General features: G+C 41.6%; 1 protein-coding gene across 6 annotated transcripts in view; it reads left to right on the top strand.

Annotated features, from left to right (window-relative positions):
- IMPG1 (interphotoreceptor matrix proteoglycan 1) overlaps nucleotides 1-27,806 on the top strand; it is a 78,001-nt gene that overhangs the window by 30,950 nt on the left and 19,245 nt on the right. For 5 of the 6 annotated variants that reach the window (XM_033143277.1, XM_033143274.1, XM_033143273.1 and 2 more), the window contains exons 8-12: nucleotides 11,469-11,527; nucleotides 14,111-14,131; nucleotides 16,849-17,096; nucleotides 17,655-17,731; nucleotides 19,844-20,183. In XM_033143277.1, the coding sequence (XP_032999168.1) occupies nucleotides 11,469-11,527; nucleotides 14,111-14,131; nucleotides 16,849-17,096; nucleotides 17,655-17,731; nucleotides 19,844-20,183 (745 nt within the window). The remainder of the gene's footprint in view (nucleotides 1-11,468; nucleotides 11,528-14,110; nucleotides 14,132-16,848; nucleotides 17,097-17,654; nucleotides 17,732-19,843; nucleotides 20,184-27,806) is intronic. The other variant, XM_033143275.1, reaches the window with a different exon arrangement.

The following is a 27,806-nucleotide window of genomic DNA, read 5'->3' as shown; positions in this document are numbered from 1 at the left end:
TGTTGTCTGAACTACTTTTCAAAGGAAGCTGCCAGGGGACCCAAAATCACACATTCTCCTCTATTCATTTGGGCATTATCCCATTTCCTCTGAGTTAGAGGAGAGATGGCATGTTTATATCATTACTAAGGCTAATTGCATGCTTCATTAGCTATTTAATAGCCAGCAATTAATGATCTGAAGGTTGCTTAGTTGAAAGTTAAGCAAAAGTCAGTATAGCAAGTGAGGAGGGAGGTATTGCGGGGATGCTGCTTTGGGGTATTCGCTTTGCCTTTTGAATTCTTAAATCTGTTGCAAATGCAGTGCTTATTCAAAGTGCGTTGAAAAAAACTTGCAAATAACCTCTTCCTAGAATGTAACACAAATTTTTATGCAAAGTTGTGGGTAAACTTTCCACATTGTAAAACAACCTACTGAGATCTGAGAACTAATAAACTGACAGTCCAACAGCTTTTAAACGAGTTTTGAGAGAGGTGTATGAATAATAACGGGAAAAGTGTGTGTTTGCATGTATCTATCAATCTATAATTTCAGTCCAAATGTATATGTATTGACTGAAATTGCCACTGACTGCTTTAAAGGGCCTGCAGCTTTGTTCTTGAGATGAAGTATTCATCAATGAAATTGTTCACAGCTCTGTCTTTCATGTCTAGACCCATTGGCTTCCTCCAGAAAGAGAATCTAAGAATGCAGTGGGTGATGCTAACCAAATACAATGCTCTCAGTTCTCTAGCTTTTGATGCAAAATGGATAGCGACAGATCTCATTATTTGCGGCAAGGTCTGTAGCTACCCTGCCACCACTTCCATGGCAAAAGGGAAAAAATTAACTGACATGTTTGCTGCATTGCCATTGCAGCATATATTCCAAGAATAAGGGGGTACCTCTTTTGACTGTTGAACAAAACAGTGGTTCTCCTGCCCACTTGGCAGATAGGCTGCTCCCTTTCCCCTGATCCAGCCCATCATGAGGAGGAGAATAAGTGTGTACCTGCCCCCACATCGACCATCCCTGCATAGCCATGCGTGGACAGAACATCCAAGTTACAACCACTGTGCATAAGTCAAAATTGCACAGTTGGGTATTGTATTTTTCCACTTGCTGTTCTCCATGTGATGGACCAGGTCAGGGAAGTGGTTTCATCCAATCCAGCTCAAAGGCAGCCAGCATTTCAAGTAGTTATAAGCACCTCTGGTAAGTTACCATTTGATCATCAGTCTGTGTTCCTGATGGTCAGTAATCCTGAAGGTCCATTTATGGTGGAATATAAATACAAAAAAGATGATGATTGGGCATGTATAGTATATGTATCACAGTGTTTAACACAAGATATTAACCAAGAAATGGCAACCAAGAGAATAGTAGTAGTAGTAGTAGTAGTAGTAGTAGTAGTAGTAGTATATTGGCTCATAATCAATCTAAGCTTCCCATGGGAAAATGAAGCTTAGCAAATGTTTATGTTACTTGCTTCAGTATGGTAGGATTCTTTCGGATATCCATAAAGTTATAAACTTGTACCAGAAAAGCCTTCTGTGGACTTCCGGTTAGGTGCCGAGTCAATGGCGGACGGGAGTCCGATGGCTCCGTCCTCCGTTAGGCGATAGGGATCTCCGTGCCTGCGCCACGGGTCCCTTAAAGCCACGGGAAGAGCGTCCCGTGGACCGACGGCTTCGTGGGTCCCAGACGTGCTGTCTCCGCTCCTGATTTACCCTCGTAAGGGGGAGAATCGGGTGAGCGGAGCCCCAGCACGGGACTGAAGAAGCGACTGCCTGCGGAGGATCAAAGCAGCGATCCCGCCAGACTTGAGCACCCGGCACTTCCTACATAGAAACTTCCAAAGAAACTCTGTAAGTTAAAATATTGGATTATTCTACAAGTTTAAAGAGCACTGCTTGCAGAGGAAACTTTAAAAGGAAGCCTGTTCCCTTTGAACTGTTTACGCGAGCTTGGTAGCGCTAAAAGATCAAAGCCGCGGCTAACGGGAAAGTTTTGCGAACTCTGCCAAACTTCTTAAAAGTGATTTAAAAGTTGTTTAAAGTTTGTTTAAAGATCCAAAAACAGTTGACATGGCAAAAGAAGAAGCCCCTCACCCTCTGGATTAGGATTCCGGGTCAGTAGCGGGCTGGGATATATTGTTGCCATTTTTTCTTTGTTGGTGTTCCAGTGTTACAGTGACTGTTTACCAGTGGAGATACTTTGACTCTTTTGCAGCCAGATACAAGCTATTTTATAGACTTGGTGGTTACATTGCAAGTGAGAAACAGATACTGACTTGGGCTATTTAAAATAGACTCTTCTTGGCTTTAAGGAACTTATAACTTTTGAAAAATCTGAACTCTTGCCTAAAAGTTGGATTGCTGGACTGTTGTGGATTCCTGGCTCAGCAGCCTCTTTGTTCTCAGAAGCTTGCTGCAGGCCACCTGGTGTTTACTTTTGGGACTGTTGGTCTTCTGCTGTGAATGTCTGAGATTGTCACTACAGCAACTGGAGTGACCTTGAGATTACAGTTACAGAGCCCACAGGGAATGGAACTTAGATCTAAAGGAACTGGCTCTGAAAAAAGGAAAGGCTCTGTTTCCTTAACCCTGCAGGAACAAATGGAGAAATTGGTTGCAAGTGTTGCAGAAATTGCAGCAGGTTTGAAAAGCGTCACCGATGGGTTGAAGCAAACACAAGAATCGGTGAACACTATTGGTGCATCAGTGAATACCACAGTCAACTCTGCAATTGAAAAACTCCAAGTGGATATTAAGGCTGATATTAAAACCTCTACCCAGATTTTAGAAAAATCAATTGGTCAAATTGAGGAAAATGTAAAAAAGAACAGAGAAGAAATTAATAAAATTGGGCAGGAGGTGACTACGTTAAAAAAGGACTCTGAGGAAATCAAAGTGGTCAGAGAAAAAATAAAAAAGGTGGAGGAAAAACTGGACAATTTAGATTTGGAGCAGCTAGAAAATATTGGAACACGGCAGAGAACTGTGGAAGAGTCTCTTGCTTTTCTGCAACTACATCAGAGGGAAGGAAACATAAGAATAAGGGGTCTTCCAGAATTGGAGGGGGAAGACCTAAGAGCCTATATTGTGGAACTATTTTCAACTTTTTGGGAGTTAGAAGAGGTGAATGTCTCAGCACGCATAGTGAAGGCCTTCAGATTTGGACCAAGAGGCTCCAGAGGAAAGAAAAGCACTAAAACAGTCAGTGACTGTTTGATTGTGCTGCATGATAGACACGACAGAGATTATTTCCTGGATTTACACTACAGAAACAACCTGGTGGTACAGCAGAACAAAGTAATCTTTTATAAGGATATCCCCAGATTTTTTTTTGGAAAAAAGAGCTCCTTATAACGACCTGGTGACGGAGCTAAGAAGAAGAAAAATCTCCTTCAGTTGGGAATTTCCAGAAGGCCTGGCATTTACGTTTGAAGGGAAAAAGATAAAAATAAGGTCCCTGGCGGAAAAGCAAAAGTTCTTGGACAAGCATCTGGAATTCTTTAAAGGAACCCCATTAGATCCAGCACAGCTCTACAAGTTTCCAGAGGTATTCCCACCACCGTCGGGATCACCAGGACCAAGCCAAGATCCAGAACAAGAAAAGAAAGGAGAGGCAACTGGAGGAGAGGAATAAACAAAGAAATGGCGCTCAAGTTAATGACTTGGAATGTTCGGGGATTGAACCAGAGACCAAAGAGACGCAGAGTATTTTACAGCATAGAAAAGAAGAATTTGGACATAATATGTTTACAGGAAACCCACATAGTCCGGCGCCACAGAAGACTACTACAGAACAAAAAATTAGGCCAAGAGTTCATATCATCGGACAAGGTCAAGAAGAGAGGAGTAGTGATTTATGCAAAGGAGAAATATAGCCCAAGACAGCTATTTAAAGATGAAGAAGGGAGATACATCGCAATTGAAATTAACGTACAAGGCGAAAAATTTTTGATTCTGGGACTTTATGCACCAAATGATGGAAAGTCGATTTTTTACAAAAAAATACATGATTTGCTGCTGGATTATTTGGATTATAAGGTAGTTTGCCTCGGAGATTTTAATGGGGCAGTTTCCACATTAATGGATAGATCTCAAAGAACAAAACTAACAAATGATGGGAAACTCCCAAAGACTTTTTTTGAAATGGTGGACAATCTGAATTTGGTGGACTCTTGGAGATTAAAAAATCCCACAGAAACAGAAGCAACGTACTTCAGTGAATCGCAGCAGTCATGGTCGAGGATAGATTATATTTGGATCTCGAATGAATTGGCTCCAAAATTACAAAAAGCAGAAATCGGTCCCAAAACGCTTTCAGACCATAATCCGGTGCAGGTAAACCTAAAAATGATTTCCAAGGATTCTTTCAGGTGGAGAATGGATGATGCATTGATGAGAGATACCAAGCTAGTAGAAAGAGCGGCGAAAAAGATGAAAGAATATTTTCAAATTAATTGGAACTCAGAAGTGGAGAAAAGGATTGCTTGGGATGCAAGTAAAGCAGTAATGAGAGGATTCCTCATTAGTGAAAAGGCAAAAAAGAAGAAACAACAAAATGCAGAAATGGAGAGATTGCTGAAATTAATCAAAGGAAAGGAAAAAGAATTAAGAGGACATCCCAGATGCGTCAAAATCCAAAAAGAAATTAAATACTTGCAATCTCAATATGCGAATATTATGAATCAAGATATCGAATGGAAAGTGAAAATGATGAAACAAAGAACATTTGAATCTGCAAATAAATGTGGAAAACTACTAGCTTGGCAATTAAAGAAAAGACAAAAGGCAAATGTCATCAGTAAATTGGTAGTAAATGGAAAAAATGTAGAGAAACCGGAGGAAATCAGATGGTGTTTTCAGAGATTCTATAAGCAACTGTACAAGGAGGAGAAGATAGATGAAGCAGAGATAGACCGATTTCTGGAAAAGAATGGATTGCAAAAGGTCCCAGAGGAAAAATTAATAACTCTCAACCACCCAATAACGACACAAGAAATAGAAGATGCAATAAACAACATGCAATTGGGGAAGGCTCCAGGACCGGATGGATTAACAGCAAAATATTATAAGACATTGAAAGACTGGCTATCACAGCCGTTAAGAGAAATTTGCAATGGAATACTAGAAGGAAATAGGGCACCAGAAACGTGGAAAGAAGCCTTTATCACACTGATATTAAAACCAGATACTGATAAGACTCTAATGAAAAACTACCGTCCAATATCCCTTTTGAATGTGGATTATAAAATTTTTGCAAATGTTCTGGCTACAAGGTTGAAAAGAGTGCTGAAAGATCATATTCATAGAGACCAAGCAGGTTTCTTACCAGGAAGACAAATAAGTAATAATACGAGAATTATTGTGGACATTTTAGAAAAACTGGAGAGAGACATAAATACAGATGCAGCACTATTGTTTGTTGATGCAGAGAAAGCTTTTGATAAAGTATCTTGGATATTTATGAAAAAGAATTTGGAAAAAATGGGAGTTGGAGAAAAATTCTTAAATGGCATTAAGGCCATTTATACAGAACAAAGAGCAAAAGTCATTGTGAACAGTGTGATATCGGAGGAGATTGAAGTAGAGAAAGGAACAAGACAAGGGTGCCCTATTTCCCCTTTACTTTTCATTACGGTCCTGGAAGTCCTTCTAAATATGATTCGGAAAGATAAACAGACAAAAGGAATTAAGGTGGGAGAGAAGGAATACAAATTACGCGCCTTCGCGGACGATTTGATGCTATCCCTGCAAGAACCAGAAAGCAGTGTCCCCAGAGCTTTGGAATTAATTGAACAATTTGGACTTGTAGCTGGCTTCAAATTAAATAAGCAGAAAACCAAAGTTTTAGGTAAAAATATGAGTGCAGAACAGATTCAAAGAATCCAAGAAGCCACAGGCCTCAATTTTGTCAAATCTGTAAAATATCTAGGTATCAATCTCACAAATAAGAACTTGAACCTGTATAAGGATAACTATGAAAAACTGTGGATGGAGATAAAAAAAGACATGGAGATCTGGACAAGACTTAAACTATCGTTAATGGGAAGAATAGCAGTGGTTAAAATGAATGTCCTACCAAGGATGCTGTTTTTATTCCAAGCCATACCAATTTTGGATAAACTAGACTGTTTTAAGAAATGGCAAAAGGACCTATCGAAATTTATATGGCAGGGCAAAAAGCCAAGAATAAAATTTAAGATCTTAACAGATTCTAAAGACAGAGGAGGCTTTGCCCTGCCGGACTTAAGACTTTACTTTGAAGCAGCGGCCTTTTGCTGGCTAAAAGATTGGTTTAAGTTAGAGAACGTCGATGTGTTGGACTTGGAAGGTCATGATAATATGTTTGGGTGGCACGCATACCTTTGGTACGACAAGGTTAAGATCCACAGAACTTTTAAGACTCATATAGTTAGAAAATCCTTGTATCAGGTTTGGACTAGATATAAAGACTTGTTAGAGAGAAAGACCCCTAGATGGATCTCTCCAGTGGAGGCCAAGGCCTATAAGAGACCGAACATGTCTGCAAACTGGTTAAGATATATGGACATATTGCAGCAGGAAGGGGACTCTTTTAAGCTAAAAAGCTATGATCAGGTGAAAAGCCAGGTCCCCGACTGGCTGCACTATCATCAGGTATTTGAAACATTTAAGATGGACAAAAAAGTTGGTTTTCAAGTAGAAAAATCAAAACTGGAAACAGAACTGATAGAATCGAACTTTAAGAACCTTTCCAAAATGTATAATCTTTTGCTAGAGTGGCATACGAAAGATGAACTGGTTAAATCATCAATGATAGATTGGGCGAAAGATATAGGACATAATATCATGATGGACGACTGGGAGAGATTGTGGCAAAAAGGTATCAAATTTACTGCTTGTCATAGTTTAAGAGAAAACATAATGAAAATGGTTTATAGATGGTACTTGACACCAGTTAAGATAGCTAAGATGAATACCAAAATGTCAGATGTATGTTGGAAATGTAAACATGCGAAAGGTACCTTTTATCATATGTGGTGGCTGTGCCCAGCGGTAAATGCTTTCTGGGATAAGATTTACAATGAGTTGAAGAAGGTAATGAAAGTTACCTTTTGTAAGAAACCAGAGGCATTTCTTCTGAGCATGACCAACGAAGAGATACCCAGTCAGGACAGAGTGTTTTTTATGTATGCCACAACAGCAGCTAGAATATTATTGGCAAGAACATGGAAAGGGGAAGAGATACCAACGGTGGAAGAATGGCAGATGAAGATGATGGAATACATGGAACTCGCAGAACTGACCGGCAGAATCCGAGACCAGAGGGAGGAGACGGTGTCACGAGAGTGGAAAAAATTTAAAGACTATTTAGTTAAATCAGTAAAATTGAATATTTGAGCAGAGATAAATTAGAGGCTTTAGTAGGGTTATATTTGATAAAACTGGCAAAAGAAAATTTTTGAATGAATGATTTATTTGTTAAATAGGAGTTAAGTTTTGACATTAAGATAAGATTTATAGTTGACTAAGATTATGATTGTGTAAAGTTAAGCATATCAAAAATTCGAGCAATTGTTAAATGAACAAGATATAAAGCTACCTTTAAGATGTTTTTGACTTTGAAGACAGTGGAGGGAATGGGGGAAGTCCCCAAATTAAGAAGTTAGTAACAAGGAAAGTATAAAGATAGGTAATGGTTAAGGTATGTATATGTTCTTTTTTCTTTTTATGTTTATTGGTATTGTTATTGTTATTGTTTTTATTGTTGTTTTTATGCCTTGTGTTGTTGTTTTTATGCCTTGTGTTTTTATGCCTTGTGTTGTTGTAATTTTGTTTTTTGGTGTTTTATTGGAAAATAATAAAATCTTATAAAAAAAAAAAGAAAAGAAAAGCCTTCTGTGATTCGTGTTTTCAAGATCCTGTAGTATGTTTGTAAAGAGCTGCCACTGTAGTAATGGTTTTGCTTGGAAAGAGAAGCACTGTTTATATATATATATATATATATATATATATATATATATATATATATATATATATATATATATATATATATATATATTTCTTTCCACAATTTATATACACTGTGGTCTCTAGGTCGATAAAGATACGAAAGAGATATGTTAGATAAAATAGATTACAATTAAACACAACATCAGAAAATCTTGCAGTCATACCTCCGCTTACGTAAACTTCAGGATACGTAAGCAGCAAACCTGGAAGTATATTTCCGGGTTTTTGCCCCACGCGCATGTGCAGAAGCGCTCTACCACTGCACGTGGGTGCGCAAAAGCAGTCCCTCCGGTTGCGGAAACCTCAGGATCCGACCGGAGTTCCAGAACAGATCCTGCCCACAACCGGAGGGTACCACTGTACTTTAAATACCCGCTGAAATAAAAAGGCCTTCTCCAAGTGCCAGAAGTTCAAAAGGGAGGAGACCTCTCTCAGCCAGGAGGAAGGTCCACAGAGTTTAGATATTGAATGGGTACCTCAAGATCAGTCATTCAAGATACCTAGCTAGGAAGTTACTGTGCCAACTTACCTGGAACACAAATATGCAGTCACATGTGGGATAAATAGAATAAAATAAATAAGGAAGGAGTATTGCAAAGCCAGCGTCGTCGTCATCGAGCGCCTTCAGAGGTCCACATTGGAGCAGGGAGCTCACTGCCAGTCTCCAGAGCATGGGCATACCCAAGGGGGGGCAGGAGGGGGCACCTGCCCCCCCAGAAGCAAAAAATAATAATTAAATGGTTATTGGCAGCCTAAAAGGAAAAAAAGCTCTCCTGAAAAGCTCAACTACCGGTCTTTCTCCCCCTCCCAAAATCTAAATAACAATTGAGCTCTGCCGACCGGCAGCCGGCCACTGTGTGTGTGTGTGTTGCGCCGGCTGATCGTTGCAAAGGAGCTTTGGAAATAGTTCCCTTGCATGGTGAGTTGCAATGGCTGAGGATCCTAGGAAACTGAGTTTTTCAGCCATTTGGGGGGGGGGGAGTTTTTCTGTTTTTTGAAGCTGTTTTTGTTTGCTGTTTACATAATATGGTCAGTAATCTAAAAACGAACTGAACCCCTAAAAAACGGGGCATTCCTCATCCCCCAAAAAGGTCAACAACTTTGAGCTGAACCCCAAAAAACGGGGGTAGATCACTGCTGAAAGTAGATCACAGTCTCTTGGGAGTTGGCCACCCCTGGTATAAGACATGTAACTAGAATAAAAATTTTAAAAAATTCCAGCAAATAATTGTAATAACTACCGTAATAAAGCACTGCTATAATTATATATAATTTTCCAAAATTTTTGGTTTCATTCGCCTTTCCGTGCTGAAATGTCACAACCTGAATGACCATGGCTTGCCCCCCCCCCTGGTTTTGATCCTGGGTACGCCCCTGCTCCTCTTCTTTGATTTTAATGTTGGTCACTTGCCCTCACCTAGCATTCAAGGGCAAGAATATGGAACAGCACCCACTGCCTGCTTTGCCCTCTCTGCAGCAGTAGTGTGCATTTGGCCCAGAAGGAGAGGGGAAGACAATGGGCTGCGCTGAGCGTAGCAAGGAATCTGGCCTACTCAATAAGGGCACTGAGGGCATCTTCCACAAGAGAGTGATGTCAGAAAGGCAACGTAGCCATTCTCTGTAATTGTTCTCTCCTCCCCAGTACTGTCAGCACAGCTTTGACACAACCTGATCTACTGAAACAAAGTGCCTAATAATGTTTCTGTCATTTGTCTTATGCATCCTGAACAAGTGGGCTAGGATGGATCATTAGGCTGCATTATAAGTCGGTGGATTTAGGAGAAGGCCATTAGATTGGTTGGCTCACTTGGGTGGGCTTTTATCTCTCTGCATCATCCATGTATGAGGTTCAGCCATTATCTCCTGCATCCCACTTTATAGTGTCTTCATATATACCCATCACTTAGTCACTGGAAATAAACCACCTTATGTCATTTATCAGGTGTAGGAAGTGATTGTTGTGTAACACAGTGGAAACCTTTTCTAATAATGATTTGTGGATGTAGGAAGTTGGTCATTCATGAACTAAAGAAGTGTTTTGCTTCAAACCTGTGGTTAAATTCTTTTATGGGATTTAACTGCCTCAAGTGCAGGGAGAGGGGGGACACAAGAATTACAAATGAATGCCAGGATGGCACACACATCAACTGCCTACTGTTAGGTGGTGTGAAGCAACTACTCAGGTAACAGATTCTTGGCAGTGGAGGGGTGTTGGGAAGAGCGAATGGTATACACCAGGGGTGTCAAACTCAAATTCATCAGGGGCCGCATCAGCAGTTTGGTCACCCTCAAAGGGCCGGTTTTATCTGTAGGACTATGTGTCCACTCCGTGCACTACTTCAATCACTTTAACTCGGGGTGAAAGGAGAGCACGGTGGCACTGGTGTAAATCATGGCCCTTCTGATAGGACTAGCATACACAAACCCATTAATTAGTAAACAAGCACCATGCCTACTGAATAGTCACCATGTGAGAAGACCCAGGCACAAAGCAATCTGTTACATGCAGGAAGGAAGCTGAAGGGCATTTTCATAAGTGATGCTATACAAGCCTTTTAAACCACTTCTGAAACCGAATGGGAGACACAAGCTTTAAATCGGATGTGCTTGTGGCTTTCCAAGGTGACACGGGTTTCACACTGCAAAAAATGGTCTCGGTTGAGTGTGAACCAGCAGAATTGGGGGTGCAAGGGAACCCACATGTGTGTGTGTGTGTGCTAGCCTTTCAGTGGTGAACAGTGCTCTGCCAGCAGTGGTGAAATCAGATTTCACTGTCATTCCAGTAGATGGGTAGGGGACACCCTATTGCCCATTGCCTCGGGCAGCAAAATGCCTTGATCTTAGGTCTGAAAGCTTAGGTCATACGGTTTCCTGCATTATATCACAACATGGTAACCAACTTAGATTTATTACCAAGTGTACTCTAAACAGCTGTACCTAAACCAGGCTCCCTGATAAACTGGATGGCCATGATGCATTTGTTTGCAAACACATGTTCCTACCTCATTCACTTTATGTGTTTAAGGATGCATCAAAAACCATAAAGGGACTGAACAGGCTGATAGTGGAGTTTGGTGTCCTGCACATGCTGAGCGGAAATCAAACTGCCATATTGCTTCATGTAAACTGGAGCGAATCCTGGTCCTCAAAACTAAGGACCTGGGCTTAAACAACGCCCTCTGTAACCTTATGGCAATAATGCATACAGGCTCACTTGGTGAGAAAAGCTGCAATGTTGCAGGGCTTTGTCCATTAATCTAAACAGTATCTCAGCATGTCCAAGTTAAAATGCTTAATTAAGGTCTCCACTAAGCATGCAACGAAAGCAAATTCCCCAATGGTCTTTCTAAATTCCAAAGTTCTGTTTTACAAATGCTAGCATAGGCTCTGCTGGGAGTAAATGCTTATTTAGCTAACATCTGTTAGTTCCCCTGACAGAAGAATGAACATATAATTAACTTTCCCCCCCTCTCTGTTTAATAGATGCAAAAGATATTTGAGAAACTTGCAGGATTCAAAGAAATCCGTGTGTTAGGATTTAGGTAAGTGATAACGTTATTCACTTTCTAGTTAGGGGGTAAGTGTTCCCTTCTCACTAAGGAAGCAAATAAGGCATTTTATTCTAGGAAACATTTTGTTGTACATTAGCATTTCAGAATCTTCTAATCAGTTTTCTCTGTGATCTGTAGCTTTGTTCGATGTTTACTTGGCTTTGGGGAATTTTTCTGAATGTTGCTGTGTGTCATTTTATTATTCTCTGGGGACCAGATTCGATTCATCCATTCTGCTAGCAGAAGCCAGTGCAAGGACTCCTGCTAGCACAATGGGACTCTCCCCCAGTGCCCCACTCCATGCCTCTCCCTCTGGAGAAGCCCTGGGACAGCAGATGGGGGGAGTGGAGAGGAGGGGAGATGGTTCTGATGGGGAGCAGAAATGCTTGCACTGATGGAACAATCTCCTTAGCAGTGTGTTGAACTCCACTCTATGTAAACAGTTTAGCAATTTATTTTTTAAGTGGTATAATTTTTAGTTATTTTCATCAGTTTTGAAAGCAGGTAGAGAGGTTAGTTGAGACAAAAGTATTTCTAAATTGGCACTTCAAGGCAGTGCGAGACTGTGGACCCTGCCAATACCTCTTCTTCTGTCACCTCTCTTCTCCTCTTCTCTATCTCTTGCTCCACCTTCCCAAAAGCAATAGGCAGGAAGCTCCAAATTGTAGGTGCTACCATACTAAAAGATGAAAGGGAACATGCAGTGTTTTCTTACATCCAGCAGAAAAGACAGTCCCTGGGGACATTATTAATCATGTTCTTAACAACCCACATAAGTGGTCCCACAATTACAAATTTGTTTGCAGCGCACTGAAATTTTCAGAGATCCAAAGGGACTGCAAGGACCCATGTGGTGGTGGGGACAGTGATTCTACTTGGGGTGGTGGCTGATATGCAGGGGAGCCTCAGCAGAACTAGGTCAACATCCCATTCAAGCTCAAGCAATTCAGGAGGTTGGCTTCTATTATTGTCTCCATCTTTATGCATTCAGGTCTTCAGATTTTTTTTAAGACATCCTAGTTAATTCATGACTACAGTGAGATTTCAGTTGGGGACATCCCAGTTTGTGCTCTTCGCCACTACAGTACTGTCTACCTGTGATGCTGTAGGTGATGTTAGTTTACAACTCCCATCAGTCCTGAGCATACGCCAGGCTGGCTAGAGCTCGTGAAGTCCAACAACTTTTGGAGGACTACAGGTTCCCCACCCCGTTCTACCGTAACATCCATCTAGACCCTTTCCATGCCTTGAAGAAAGCTTTCTATAATTTTTCCCCAGGTGCTGATATTTTATCAATATGATACCAGTGTGTTATCCCACACCTACATTTTGACCAGATGTGGGGAACAACAACTCCCATCACCCCTGGCTATTAGCCGTGCTTGCTGGGGCTGATGGAAGTTGTACTTAATAATATTGTTATACCCTGCCCATCTGGTTGGGTTTCCAGGAGGGCCAAATATTTCTGACACCTGGTTCTGACAAAACTTTGCAGCACATCACCAGAAATAAAGATCAGTTACCCAAGGATTAGCTACATATGGAGAAGAAGCCTCCATATGCAGTGGTACCTCAGGTTACAGACGCTTCAGGTTATAGGCGCTTCAGGTTTCAGACTCCGCTAACCCAGAAATAATGCTTCAGGTTAAGAACTTTGCTTCAGGATAAGAACAGAAATCGTGCTCTGGTGACGCAGTGGCAGCAGGAGGCCCCATTAGCTAAAGTGGTGCTTCAGGTTAAGAACAGTTTCATGTTAAGAATGGACCTCCAGAACGAATTAAGTTCTTAACCCGAGGTACCACTGTATATCATTCACTTACCTGGCAAATTTAATATATAAATATTGGGAAATAGCAAATTTAATATCTAAATGTTGGGAAAGAGCTAATAGGAATAGAACCTGGCCCTACACGAAGATTCTTTCTGTTTACCTCTGAACATTTAGCAGTGCTAGAAATGGAGTCTTGACTTTCATGATTACATCCGAGAGAAAAAGTAGTCTTTGTTTTGGTGCCTTCCCTTCTTGTACATCTCAAGCTAGCAGAAAGAAAGCTGTTCTGGGAGAACCACATGGGTGTGCGGGGGCAGCTAAGGAGCTCCATATTTGGCATGGAAGATATGTCAGACAAACAAAGAGAGGACAGTATTACAAAGTGTCATGGCAGGACATGGCCTCAAGAAGTGTGCATAGTCAGAATGATAATTAGGTCAGGTTACTGAGGCCCGGATTTGGACAAGAGCCAAACAAAGTCAATCCCAGCTTCTTCATTGCCACGGGAAAGGTGCTGATTAGCACCCGATGAATTGCAATTAGTGACCTGCGGAGGGGAGGGGAAATGGATGGAAAGAGAGGGAAAGGCTGAAGAGAGGGAAAGAGAAAAAGACCGCTCGCGTTTTGTGAAGAAAGGAATTTTAATGATGGAGATCACTTGCCCTGGCAAATAACAAAGAGGAAAGATGCAGAGTAACCTATATTACTAACCGCAAGTTAATATGTTTGTAGGCTTTAATGCTCTTCTTTCTTTTCTTTTGAAATACTTCCATCTGTCCTGCCTTCGTGTGCTGGAACTGAAGACAGAAGAAGGAAAAAGATGGGTAACTGTCCTGCACTTATTTTAAAAAAAACATGATATGACATGCATAGTAGTGGCAACATGAAATTACCTAGTTTTAAGATACAGAATCTGGAAGAAACATGTAGGCTTGGCTAACTTTAGGCCACTTTAGCCTAAGCCATTATGCAGCATAGGCAGACGAAGACTGATGCGAACAGCAGAAAGTTCCTCCGTCTACAACATAAAAGAGACAAGGGAAATGTTTTTGCTTTTCTGTTCAGCTGAGAAGACCAGATTCCTTCTCCCCACCCCCCTCTCGATAGGGTCATCATCCAATCACAGAGCTACTGTAACCTCCACCTTGTGTGTAGGAGTAGGAAGCGATAGTGCTAGCACAGTAAATTAAATGCATTTATACATGGCTTTAGAAAATGATAAGAAGCAAACTTATTCTCAGGCTCTCTTTATGTATCTTGGAAGTGCTGCTGGAAGGTCAGTTATCATCTGACTCACAAAAAGAAGTTGTCTGATGTGTAGGTTTTTTGGAACCCCTTAGGTGCCTACCAAGTAATTATTGATATTCAATGTATGATACAAGTTGAAAATATTTTTGAAACCTATTCCCCACCCAACCCCACCCCGCCATTGAGGAGATTTGCCATGGAGTAGAATATGGAAAGCACAATTCAGTGTCTCCCCCTCCCTTCAGATGTTTGCCATGGCAGAGCAGTTTTAAGTAGGTTTAGTACATAGCTATTCCTTGTTCCTTTTCCCACTCAGAAAAGTGAAGACTGATATCCTGATCCTAAACATTTGTGCTGTTGATTGTCTGTGAGGTTGATGTAACATTATTGAAGCACTGACATGATGACACTTGCAGTGTTTTTGGCCTGGAGTCATGTTCCCTTACCCTGGAACCCTTTATCCTAGAACAAACCAGCTCTTTCAAGGCACATTGATCTGCTTCATATGACATATTAAATTATAGTCAAATTTGCTATGGTTTAATATGAATGGCACTTTACTCCTCCCCCACTTCTGCTGCACTGCCAAGGAACAAACCATGATGTGACTTGTCACGCCTCCTGAGCTTGGTCTCATGATTTATTTCCCTCAAACAAACCATGAGTGGCAAACTAAGAACAAACCTTGGCTTCCCCTTGTGGTTTGTTCAGAGAGAAACCACAAGTCCAGGTTTGGACAACATGGCAAGCCATACCATGGTTTGTTTCCTAGCAGGAGCAAGGGAAGAGTGAAGCACTGCTTGTTCACATTAAATTGTGGTTTATTTTAACTCTGGTTTAGTGCGGCATGTGAACCAGTCCTCTGAGTACATAGTCACTCCCTTTTTATTTGATGTGACTCCTGCCACAGAGCAGATCTTGTCTCCTGGCACTTTTGTTTATGTGCCCCGTTCCTCCTAAGCATTCATGTACTGTTCCAGCAAGAAGGGTAGAACTACAACTACTTTTGTTTGACTGTTCAGCAACTACTCCTAGGGACTTACCCTATTAGTGCTATAATCAACGTTACCTTTAGTACACGGCATGATATGGTTGCCACAGGTACTGAATGTGGGAGGCTGCCTTGTAGTCTGGAATGTGCCTTTTCACTGGGATCTGGTAACACCAAATTATAGGAGTTGATGTGACCTAGCACTGGAAGGGCTATGTTTTTTGATGCTACATGTGCACGCACACAAACCTATATCATCATATAGTGAGTTATAACTTACGTGAACACTTCTGCACTTGACAGATTAGGAACACAGGGGCATAAGGAAAGTGCCTTATACTGAGAAGTCAGGCCATTGGCTATCTACTTCAGCATTGTGAATACTGATTGGCAGTAGCTCTCCAGGGAAATGCTGCAAACAGAATCTGGAACCTTCCGTATGCAAATTATATTCTAGTCTAGCAGTCGCCAACAGCCCTTACTTACAAGTTCAAACAGGGAGTGCCCAGGCTCCAACTATGTATTTTAAACATTTTAAACTGCTTAGAAAAGGCACCTTACCCCATGGGTTGGGTGGGATTTTTCCCCCCAGCACTAGTTATATAATGTGCTGTTCAGTAGCTGGCCATACCATCCTGCAGTACAATTAGAAAAGCAAGGGATGTGCTTGGAGAAGAATATTGCTATTTGAATGCTGAAGAAATGTAGTCATTCTGTTTAGGATATACTGGTTAGAAAGGCGTCTGGTTTCCCATGCAAGTGTGAAGCAAAGTTCATTTATTTATGCTAAAAGGGATTTTAAGCGTCTCCCCCTTCACAAACACCTACCTGCATGCCTCAACCCAAACCAGGAAGGATGGGAAATCTAGTTTTTAAATTTTGCATCGTTAATTGTGTTGCATTGTGGATTAAATGTTGTTTCCCCTTGCTGATATTTAAATGTGTTGGTTGCCTGGAGAAGGCGTTTCAATAATTTAGCCAAGTTGACCTTTACATGACTGGAGTGAGTCATATCGCAAGAGCTCCTGTTAACTCGCATCAGTGGCAATATCTCCTAGCCCATCTCAGTCACCATAAAAGCAGTGTCACTGGGTTTTAACCAGTGAAGAAGGCTGGGTGACTGAGGGAAGTTGTGACTCATTGCTACTAACTTAGATTAGCAAGCTAGCCAGTGAAATCAATCACCTAATGACAAGCAGGTCTTCCATGTCCTCCTCTATTACTAAACCAATTTCAGTGAAATATGAACTTGGAACAGGTAAAAGCATTTATCATACACTTAGTTTCCTCCCACACCCAAAGGTCAAGCAGCACGGTAGCTCGGTATGTCATCAACTTTGAGAGAGATGAGTCCGAAGTTAAAGGTCCTGCGGATGACATCTCAACTATCAGCTCCAACAAGATTGAAAACGAAAAAGGTTCTATTAGTACGGAGGGTGAGATACCAGCAACTAAACCAAGAGTGACAGACCTTCAGCAGATGGTTGCCATGGCACTACAGGAAGATAAGTCACTGTCCATGGATCTTGGGACACTTCAGTTTACTGACGGTCAGTCAATCAGATTTTCCTCTTTGTGAACTAGGGACCCAGTTGAAAATGTCCCTGCGCTGTGCATCATTGATGCCCTCTGAGGTTGCAGAGATCCAGTAAAATGAATAAATATATGTATGAATGCAACAAATGGATTTGAACAGCACATATATTGCACAAGCGTACCACATTTGTCAGAGAGCTAAAATTAACTGTCGCTTTGAGCCAAATAGACACTCAGTAGTAAACCCAGACCTGTTGCTGTGTAATGGGAACAATGGCCTTGCAATGTGGACATCCTGAACAATCTGAGTTCATACTGCTCTTTCCCATTAGTTAATTTAGAGAGAAAGCTCAGTTCTCTGGAGTAAGCAGCATCTTTAAAATTTAAATTCATATTGAATGACCAACCCACCCACCCCCAGCTCCGTAATTGTATTTGCTGTGTGGCATTACTCAAGTTTACAACATAGCACCTTATATAACATTTTGCACACTTTGATCAGTAAGCATGCTTCTTGTCGTTTATGCAGATTTACTGAAAAAAATTCACTTTGCATTTGTCTCATTTTGCAGAAGCCATTAGGCCATCAAGTGACGTAGATAATGATATCCAATCCATGGTAACCGATGGTGTCGCTGGACCTGGGTTGGTGAGTAAATTTTCCTGCCTTTGTTCCTTAAGGTAAGATATATACCAGGAACCAAATAAAACCATTGCAAAATAAATCTTTGACTGTGAATATGAGTAGCATCCAACAGACCCAGGTTGCTGTCTATTATATCTTCTCTGTCAAATACAACTCCTTCTGCTTCATGCAATTTTTGTATATTTTTCCTTGTGTTCACATCCTATGAAACCCTAGTGCTGGAGTGAACTTTTCAACACTTTTGTTTTTAAGGCAAAGTTTCCAACACTCGACCTCCTGCCCTCCCAATCCCCCGCATAAACACCTATTTTGTGAACTTGTATATTATTCCATTGGTGGCTATTAAACTTTGTTTGCTAAACCAAAACAGAGCTGGTGCTCATCTGCCCTAGTTTTAAAAACTAGCAAAGGAGGGAGAGCCAAGAGGTTCCTGCCCCTTCTACCATTTATCTCAGAGCAAAGCTATGTCTCCCATGGTGGGAGGAGGCAACAGATACCAAAAACAAAATCTGGAGCATGCATGACTTGTGGCAGCAAAAAATAAAATGTGTTTAATGTATAATTTGTTTATTTATTGATCATGTGAAAATGTCATATAGCAGGAGTGACCTACCTGTGACCGTCCATATGTTGTTGGGCTCCTACTCCCATCAGACCACACCAGCATGGTCAATGATGATGGCAGGCATGGTCCAACAATATCTGGAGGGCCACAGATTAGCCACAATATCTGTGGTTTCAATGATACATTGGATCCAGGAAAGAAGAAGGTGACCTGTTATAGATGGGGTTGACTCCTCTTTGAAGGATCAGACCTGTAGCCTGGGGGTACTCCTTGATTTGACTTTGTCACTGAAGGCCCAAGTGGTATCTGGTATGGAGTGCCTTTCTCCAGTTGGGGCTGTTTCGCCAGTTATGACCATTCTTAAATAGGGAATGGCTTGGCCATAGTGATCCATGCTCTACTAACCTCCTGTTTGGAGCACTGCAGTTCATTCTGTGTAGCATTGTCCTTGAAGATGGTCAGGAGACACCAGCCATTTTAAAAAAATGCAGCGACCACAGAACTAATGGGCATGCAGTCCTCAAAGATCTGCACTGCCTGTCATATTTGTCACTGGACCTATTATAAAGTAACAGTTTTGATGTATAAAGCTTTAAATGCCTTAGGACCCAGTTACCTGATAGATGATGTCTTCCCCATATTGTCCTTCCTCTGGTGTTGGCTGTGGAGGCTCTTCTGGTACTGCCAGTGTTAACTGAGAACAAACAATGAATGCTTATTGTTTGTTTGAGGATAGCTGCCTTGGTGATATTATCTTGTGTCGATTGGAGTAGGCATTGTATCACCACCCTGTTCATTGTTTTACTGTAATGTTAACTGAGGCCAGGATATCTACGACCCAATCCTATAGAAAGACACAGCAAGCGCCTTCTCAGCAATAGCACCCTGGGCTATGGAATATTCTCTCCCCTGAAGTCTCGCTAGCACATACTCTGTCTGCTTTCTAGTGCCAGATGAAGGCAGTTCTCTTCCTTCAGAGTATTTTGAATATTTGTGAGAGGACAGGTGAATGCGTTCATGTTACGTTTATATATTTATATTGTTATGATCCACTCCAGAATCATATGCGACAAGTAGTGTAATAATAAACTCTATAAATAAAAATGCATACGTATGTGACTCTATAAATAAAAATGCATACGGATGTGTGTGCATGCACACACGTACACAGTTGTAAAGTATTTTCTGGAGTGTACCTGTATACATTACTCCAGAGTTTCCCAAACTTGGGTCTCCAGATGTTTTTGGACTACAGTTCCCATCATCCCTATTAGTCCTGCTAGCTAGGGATGATGGGAGTTGTAGTTCAACAACAGCTGGAGACCCAAGTGTGGGAAACCCTTGCATCACACGGAGGCAACCCATGGTTTGCAGCACAGTGTATAGAAACCAGAGCAGATCAAGGCTCTATAATGTAAATTTAAATCATAATAGACAAGCACTTAGCAACCTTAATGTGTGAAGTGGCCTTCCGTGGACCACAGTTAAGTATCATAGCAATTGTTCCTATCTTCAGGTTTTCTTCATCCTTTCTTTCTTCTCTTTGCTAGACCTCTGAAGTGCCACTGGTTTATGCAAGTCCAGCAACAGTTAATGACATTGAGGATACAAACCTCATTCTAGATTACCCAATGCCCACAGTGCCTTTCAATGCCTTGGATAGTACCGGGGTTCCTCTCAGACCAGGAGATCCTGATTCACCTCCTCCAGCAGATCAATCAGCCAGCAATGATTTAAGCCCAGCCTTTACTGAGATGCCGACTGAACAGTTATTCACACCTGCAACATTTACTGCTGGTATCTTTCAGGAGGTTAGCGATGAGGAGAGTGAAGATGAGAAGATGAAAGACCAGATCCCCAGCACAGACTCAACAATCCTCCCTGAGCAAGGTAAGCTATTTAGTACCTTTCCAGTACAGGAGATCCTGTGTTCGTACCATGTGTTGACAGTAAGCAGATAATGGCAATATATGTAAAATGTGCATTTACTGTTGCAGAAAGGCTTGCATTTCCCTTCCAGTCATATTTAACGAACTGTGCTTATAATGATGTTTAGTATGTATATACTGCAAGTCAAGTGTTCAGGGGTACTCACATACATTATCTCAGTTAATCTTGTAACACTCTGGTAAGGTGAGCAAGAATTATCATCCCTATACTGCAGGTGAAGTAAGTGGGATAGCTGAGGCTGAGAGAAAGCAGCCGCATGTTGATGTCACACTGCACTGTAGTTTAGTGCAGCATGAATGGGCCTAGCCCCCTCCAGGCACATCTATGCAGGGCAAACCATTCAGATAACCCAGTCGGAAGCAGTTTAGGGCTTTAGGTAAGTACAAAAGCCTTAAACCTGGCATGGCAGTAGCGTATTGGCAGCCAATGTGGTCCTCTAAAAAGCAGTGTTAAATGTTTGCATTAAGCTTCCTTAGTCAGCAGCCTAAGCTCTGTGTTTTGCATTAGCTGCAGCTTCTGTACCAGTCTTAAAGGTTGCCCCTTGTAGAACGCATTACAGTAGCCCAGTCTTGATGTTACCAAGTCATTGTGGCATGGTTAGCGTGACCCAAGAGCAGTCGTACCTGCAACACCAATCAAAGGTGGTAAAAGGTGCCATTCCCACCACCTGGGCATCCTGCACCCCCCCCCCAAACTGCACACCTGCTCCTTCAGGGATAGTGCAGCATTATAAGTTGCCTGCCAGACTCGGGGCCTCCATCTTATTGGCATTTAGCTGGAGCTTATTAGCTCTCATCCCATCCGCCACTACATCCAGGCATTGACCCATCACTTTCATAACAGAGACGTGATTCAGATGTAACATAGAAATAGAAGCAGCATCACAGCTGTGGAAGGGAGGTTGGGACAGTGGGCAACCAGCAGCTGCCCAGCCAGGATACCAGGTGATGTGGGACCTGCCTCTTTTCAGTGTGTTATTTTCATGATATTGGTGTTCTCTGTTCTCTGCAATTGCATGCATGGGCATGTTAATTGCCCCAAAATACAACATCGGAAATGAAATACCTCAGCGTGGTTTGCACAAGTTAGCATTCTTTTATTCTGCAAATCGTCTCTTTGGTGGTCTGAATTCTGTAGCCTTCCAGGGTACTCTGGCACCCTGGGTCTAGAGCCTTTGCCTGAATGTCCTGTAGGATTTTCAAAGTCTTAGCTGGGATCTGCAAAGCAGTTCCATTTTTCTTCTTTCACATTGCTGTCACTATCAATTTAATGGGGTTCCAGGTCTGCTGGAATCATCATGGTGCATGAAAAATGCACATGCGTCACTGGGATCCTATAAATTCTCAGCATCTCAGAGCAGAGTGGCCAGTTCATGGCAGCAAGGAAGTGTTAAGGTGCTGAATGTGAGGCAGTCTTTCTTGGCATACATCTGGCAGTTTGTTAGCAGTCAAGATTATCATTGTCCTTTTCAGAATAAGGTTTATGAGGGCTAGGTAAGAAACTTGGCTTCGCAGGAAGCTCGTTGTTCACGCAAGAGAAAGTGATCCAAGGTGCTTTCTGTTAGGGCTTGTGACAAAATACTCAGACAGGCAGTGATGAAATGGAAGTTATACACTCGGGGGTATGAAGGGATTTGCTGTAACTCATTCAGCTGATGGCAAAGTGACAGCAATTCCCAGTCTGCTTCCATGTGTGATACATTAGCTGCATTTCCCTTATCTGGCTTTCTGGTTTGCAGCAGCTAACAGGGTACCCTGAAATGCTTTCCACAGGCAACAGAGGGGGAAAAACAACTGTGCCAACAAGCTTAGACAATCATATCTTGGTTTATTAAGCTGAGATTGTCAAAGGGCTTCTGTCCCCTTTACCCAAGCCATAGTTAAATCTGGGAGCTTTCAATAAACCGTAGCTTCCCAGTTTTGGAACATTCCAAGATAATAAACCAACTTCAGTTTGTAGTTTAGTTTAGTATCCCAGATTGTTCCAAAACTAGTAATCCTAGTTTCAGATGGAACGGGAAACTGGTTAGTTAGATACCTCCTCGTTTAATCATGGCTCACAACAGAGTCAGTTTAAGGGTAGAGCAACCAGTTCGGTCACAATGGTTACCATGCTGCGTGGGACACCATGATTATGCTGTAGAATGGCTCGTGAAAGGTGGGGTGGGCACTGGATTCTGTCAGCACACAGGGTGCCACTGAAATTTGAGAGCTCCATTGCTCGCAACAAAGGGGCTGTGTGTATGGGCAACAGGTTCATGTATATCTTTAAGCTGACGTATGATGGTTCAAATATCATATTGTATGCCTCTGCACTGTGGACCTTAAAAGGAATGCGGAACCTCTCTTCTGTCAATTTGAAACTGACCATGTTTTGTGTTGAATTTGCTTTGATGATTACCGATGGTGAGTTTAGCCGACACCAGCAGCAATCTGTTTGCTGACATCGTAAAGACTAAAACTGCACAGTCCAAATGACAGGGTGTATCATGGCCTCTTTTTTTGCACTTTATTGGCAGGGGCTGCCACTTGGCATGAACTGCTGGAGCACCTGCATATCCCTATAACACCAATCATTCCACCCTAAAAAGTCCTGTTCTGCCATCTTCTGTCCTTCATGTGGCGTTTTGTAACAAAATGAAGCTGCATTTTCTGGGCAGCTCAGTGTGTTGCAGGCACGCTTCTGCATGAACTAACTGGGTGGGAATACTTGAAATCAAAGGACTGTTTAAATAAGAGAAACTATCAGTTCTCATTTGATTTCCAAGTACATGCAGCCAGTTTATTCATGCAAAGGGGCCCATCTCAGTGCTTACAGAATGTTGAACAGATCAAAACAAATATGGTTTTCTTTCAGACATCGTGGACACAGCCTGCAGGCAAAGGCAGCTTTCGTCTCCATCTCATTAGTTTGTAGACATTGCCACAAATCTGTCTCATGTTCCAGATTGCTGGATTTTAGACAAATCCTTTGTTTGTTTTTTAGTGGGCTGACAGGTATTAGTGCTTTTCGTTCCTTAACCAAAGTAGCAGAAGGAATTATGCATTTCAGAAATGATTTGAAACAAACATTATGCTAAAGAACTTGCTCCCATTCTATTCTGATCTAGGAGTAGCCTTACCATGAACTGACGGGAAGTAGTTTTCTCAGCAACAGGTTCCAGCTAGAGATGCCCCTTTGGTTCCTCCAAACTTCATATTTTGATCTTATTATATATATATATATATATATATATATATATATATATATATATATATATATATATAATGACTAAAGTGGGCCCAAGATGGAGCAGACACTTAAGCTGAATACACTGGGATAGCCACGATGGGGGCCTGGTGTTATTTGCTGAGACAAAGGGCAATATTGTCATCCATTCTAAATAAATACAAGTGAAGGTAAACAGTGCAGGACAACAGAATCTAGTGCTCAGATTGTGTGGAAAGAAGATAAAGTCACAGGGCATTTGAACATTGTGGGCCCCAAAAAACTGCATTTTGTGGGCTAGAGTGCGCGAGGTTATCACCCAAAATGGCCATCACAATCTCCTGGGGGGGAAACCCCAAGTTGTCCCATTTTTACCAGGGCCCTTGGCAGGTATGTGAAGTACATTCATGCTTAAATTACCACTGGAGAAGTGTGCCACTGTTTGCGGGTGTAAGTTTGAAAGCGTCCGAAAAGACATGAGACACAGGACCTTTTAAAAATTCTTTTGGATGAGCAAGCCTTGTCAGGTAAGAACTCAGATTTCATTATCCTTTCTTTTAGTTCTTACAAATTCTGTTTGATCACAAAAAGACAAAGTCATTGTTAATGTTTTCATCAGGAGCACCATCCACTGTCTGCCAATATCATTTGCTGCTATAGATGTGTTGAGAATCATCTGGCTGAAGTCAATGCTTTGAAGATAGAAAAAGTAAGTCCAGCTATGTACCTTTTATGAGAATTACGCGAAGTTTTGATGAATATAAGGCTTTATGTTCCCACATCCAGATGGATAGATTGTGTGTGTGTGTGTGTGTGTGTGTGTGTGTGTTGCTTTAAGGTTAGAAAGCTTTTCAGCCCTGGGAGTTGAAACTCTGAAAGCAATATTAGATTGTATGTGCAATGGTTATTTGGGGGGTTTGGGAGAAGCAACATGCAATTTCATCAGCAGCACAGGGTATTGTAATAAAGACACTGATCTTGATGTTTTCAGACAGCTCATATTTCTATGTTCAAACATCCATATTTTTTGTCAGTTTTTTTAAAAGTCAGTCATTATTCTGTACCAAGGAAGTTATTGTTTTCTGCAAAAGGACTGCTGTACAGATACATTTCAGGAATACGTTCACAACTTTCAGGTTAGATACAAACTTTCCTTCAAGAACACGTCGCTGCTTTCATGTTCATCCAAGATTTTCCCGAAAAGCACTGTGCAATTCTATGTATGCTTACTTGGAATTTAGTCCCACTGAGTTCAGTGAGGCTTCTTATTCCCATGTAAGTGTGCAAACAATTGCAGCGTCATCATGCACTGCCTTTCTGATTGACTATAGGCCAAAGTTGCACATTTTCTTCCATACGAATTGCTTTTTTAAACGTTCATTCAAAGGAACTCTGGTTCAGGGTGTCCTCAACATGTGAAAGGGTGGGAGAAACAACTGGAATTTCAAATCATGATCCTTCATAGCCAGTCATCCTTTATAGGTTATGCCTTAAATCCACCTTAAAATGTACTTCAAACACACCAAGATGTGCCAGGGCTAATGTGCCCTAGGTATTGAGAAATAACAAATAGTTTTAGTCCACATAATTGAAGAGAAACGGGCATTGCAGTTGAACCAGTAGGATTGGTTTAAAAAAAAAAAATCCTTCCAGTAGCACCTTAGAGACCAACTAAGTTTGTTCTTGGTATGAGCTTTCGTGTGCATGCACACTTCTTCAGATAGTAGGATTGGTGTTATTCTTCAGTTTCTAATTTTCTATTTCCTTTTTTTTTCTTTTTTAGGAATCTTGGCTTATTCTTTCACGTGTTTTGTGCCTTGTTGACTCCTGTCATTGCTCTCTCCAATAAATGCTGATACCATAGAGCTACGTTTCCGGGTATTAAATTAGCCTGTGAAAGGGTTTGCCATAATGTTCAATATGTCATATAGCAAATGAGAAACCAACGGTTTAAGCATCCTATTTAAGATTTGATTTGGAATCCCTTCTCCATTTACAGGGAACATGCATTGTATTGTTGCACACCACTCCAATCTCCAAGCAATGCGAGATTCCAGGGGTTCCATATGTTTAACCAGGCTCCATATTTCCTTCAGATACCTTCAGTATCTGAAGATTTTTGATTTTATATTTTGTTTTGACAGACAAGCAGTTATTTTAGTTCTTTACACTTCTTTTTTTTACCTTCTGTAGATAGCTTTTTGGCTCACTTGCGACCTCTCTCATTTTGAAAAATGTTAAGTGTGCTGAGAATCAGACACACCCTGCATTTGATTACAGTGGTGCCTCGCAAGACGAAATTAATTCGTTCCGCAAGACTTTTTGTCTTGTGAGGCACCGTTTCCCATAGGAACGCATTAAAATTTAATTAATGCGTTCCTATGGGGGGGGGAAGTCCGGGGGCCCCTCCTGACCGGCACCGGAGCCACGCTGCGCCGCGTTTTAAGGCTTCAGCGAGCGGTGCCGGTCAGGAGGGGGGCCGTCGGATCGCGCCCACCCACCCAAGATGGCGGGCGCGATCCGATGGCCCCCTCCCGACCGGCACCAGAGCCACGCGGCGCCGCGTTTTAAGGCTGCAGCAAGTACTGTACTATTTTGGGTAGTGTTTTGGAGCAAAGGTCATATTTTTGTTGCCACAAGTAGCTTTCCATCAAAAGGCTCTGCAACTGCTAAATGTATATGTAGCAGCAAGGTGTGATCAGAAAGCCAGTGACACACAGTACTTACATGGTTCAATTTGGCAAAATGTGCTCACTGGCTTCTAAATTCCCATTCTAAGATCTTCCTAGATCATTTCCTTCAGGACTCAGCTGCTTAGGCCTAAGCTACCCTGACCCCCTGTGACATCAGAGCAGCTAAGCCAGAGGGGACACCAGTCTTTCAGAAATATTGAAACTTGAAGCTGTGTTTTAAAATATACTGTCCCTGTATCTTCCAGCAACAGGCAAGACACTATGTCTGCATGCTGAAGTGCATGCTGTTGGTGGAAGTTGGTGGAAGGGTTAGACATTGTACATGAATACAAGAATCCATCCTCAGTTCTTCAGTATACATACCTAAAAACGTAAAGGGACCCCTGACCATTAGGTCCAGCTGTGGACAACTCTGGGGTTGTGGCGCTCATCTTGCTGTATAGGCCGAGGAAGCCGGCGTTTGTCTGCAAACAGCTTCCAGGTCATGTGGCCAGCATGACTAAGCTGCTTCTGGCAAACCAGAGCAGCACACGGAAACGCCGTTTACCTTCCCACCGGAAGTTTTAATCCACTTGCACTTTGCCATGCTTTCAAACTGCTAGGTTGGCAGGAACTAGGACCAAGCAATGGTAGCTCACCCCATCGCGGGGATTCGAACCACCAACCTTCCGATCGGCAAGCCCTAGGCTCTGTGATTTAACCCACAGCACCACCCATGTCCCTACTTGCTGCTTATTTCATTTTCAGTCTTTCTAGAAATATAATTGAAATGTTCTTTTGGGTACAGGATTCCAATGTAAACAGCTTTTACCGGAAAAATTTACCTATGGATTCTAAATCAAATGAGTAGTATTCTGCCCTGAGAGTTCTGTCCTAATAGAGTTAAGTGTGCTTGAACTTGTTTAAATTAGTGGACTCAGTGCTTTTTTTCTAGAAAAACTGGTGTCAGTACTCACCACGCAAGGGAGGGCTATCAGACCCTGCCAGAGCATCATGTTTCTGTCCCTAAGCTGGGCAGAAACTTCCCTGGCTTTGGGAAGGAGATGTGAGGCTCTGATTTGGGGCAGAAAAATACACCGCCAGAAAAAAGCACTGAGTGGACTTAACCCAGATTTAACACTCTGTTGGATTGTGGCATATGCCTTTTTGTTCTTAAACAACATGTTGCTTTCTATAATGTTTTGGTAGTCCTTACATATTCTTTTTTTTTTTTTAACAGCACTTGAGAGGCAACAAAATATAAAAGCAAAACAGGAAGTTGAGTTACAGATGAAGGATTCTTTCATAGGCCTCCTCTGACCTGCAATTCCCCTCCTGTCATATTAGCCATCTAATTAGACTCACGCTGTTTTGGTACTGTTATAGAATTCAGTGGCATGGCTCTCACTTTATAATCCTTTCATTAGGAAACACTAATTCTCTAAGCTGCCCAAAATAGTTAAAGTACAGTAAGCAGAAATAAATAGTGCATTCCCAGAAAATACAGTGGCAAATAATAAGCACACTGTAATGATTACATTTTTTCATGAAATGAATTTCTTCACAATACCAGAGAAAGTATTAATAATGAAGATGTAATTTTAATCTATCTTGTGTGCATGTTAGATGTTTTATTATCAGCCGATTATAAAATAGATTCATATGAAAACGTAACACATAAATA

This window comes from Lacerta agilis, chromosome 3 (assembly GCF_009819535.1).
Source record: "Lacerta agilis isolate rLacAgi1 chromosome 3, rLacAgi1.pri, whole genome shotgun sequence".
In the NCBI taxonomy this organism is placed as follows: Eukaryota; Metazoa; Chordata; class Lepidosauria; order Squamata; family Lacertidae; genus Lacerta; species Lacerta agilis.
Note: the sequence above shows the minus strand (reverse complement) of the source record. Positions and strands in the feature narration are given on the sequence as shown.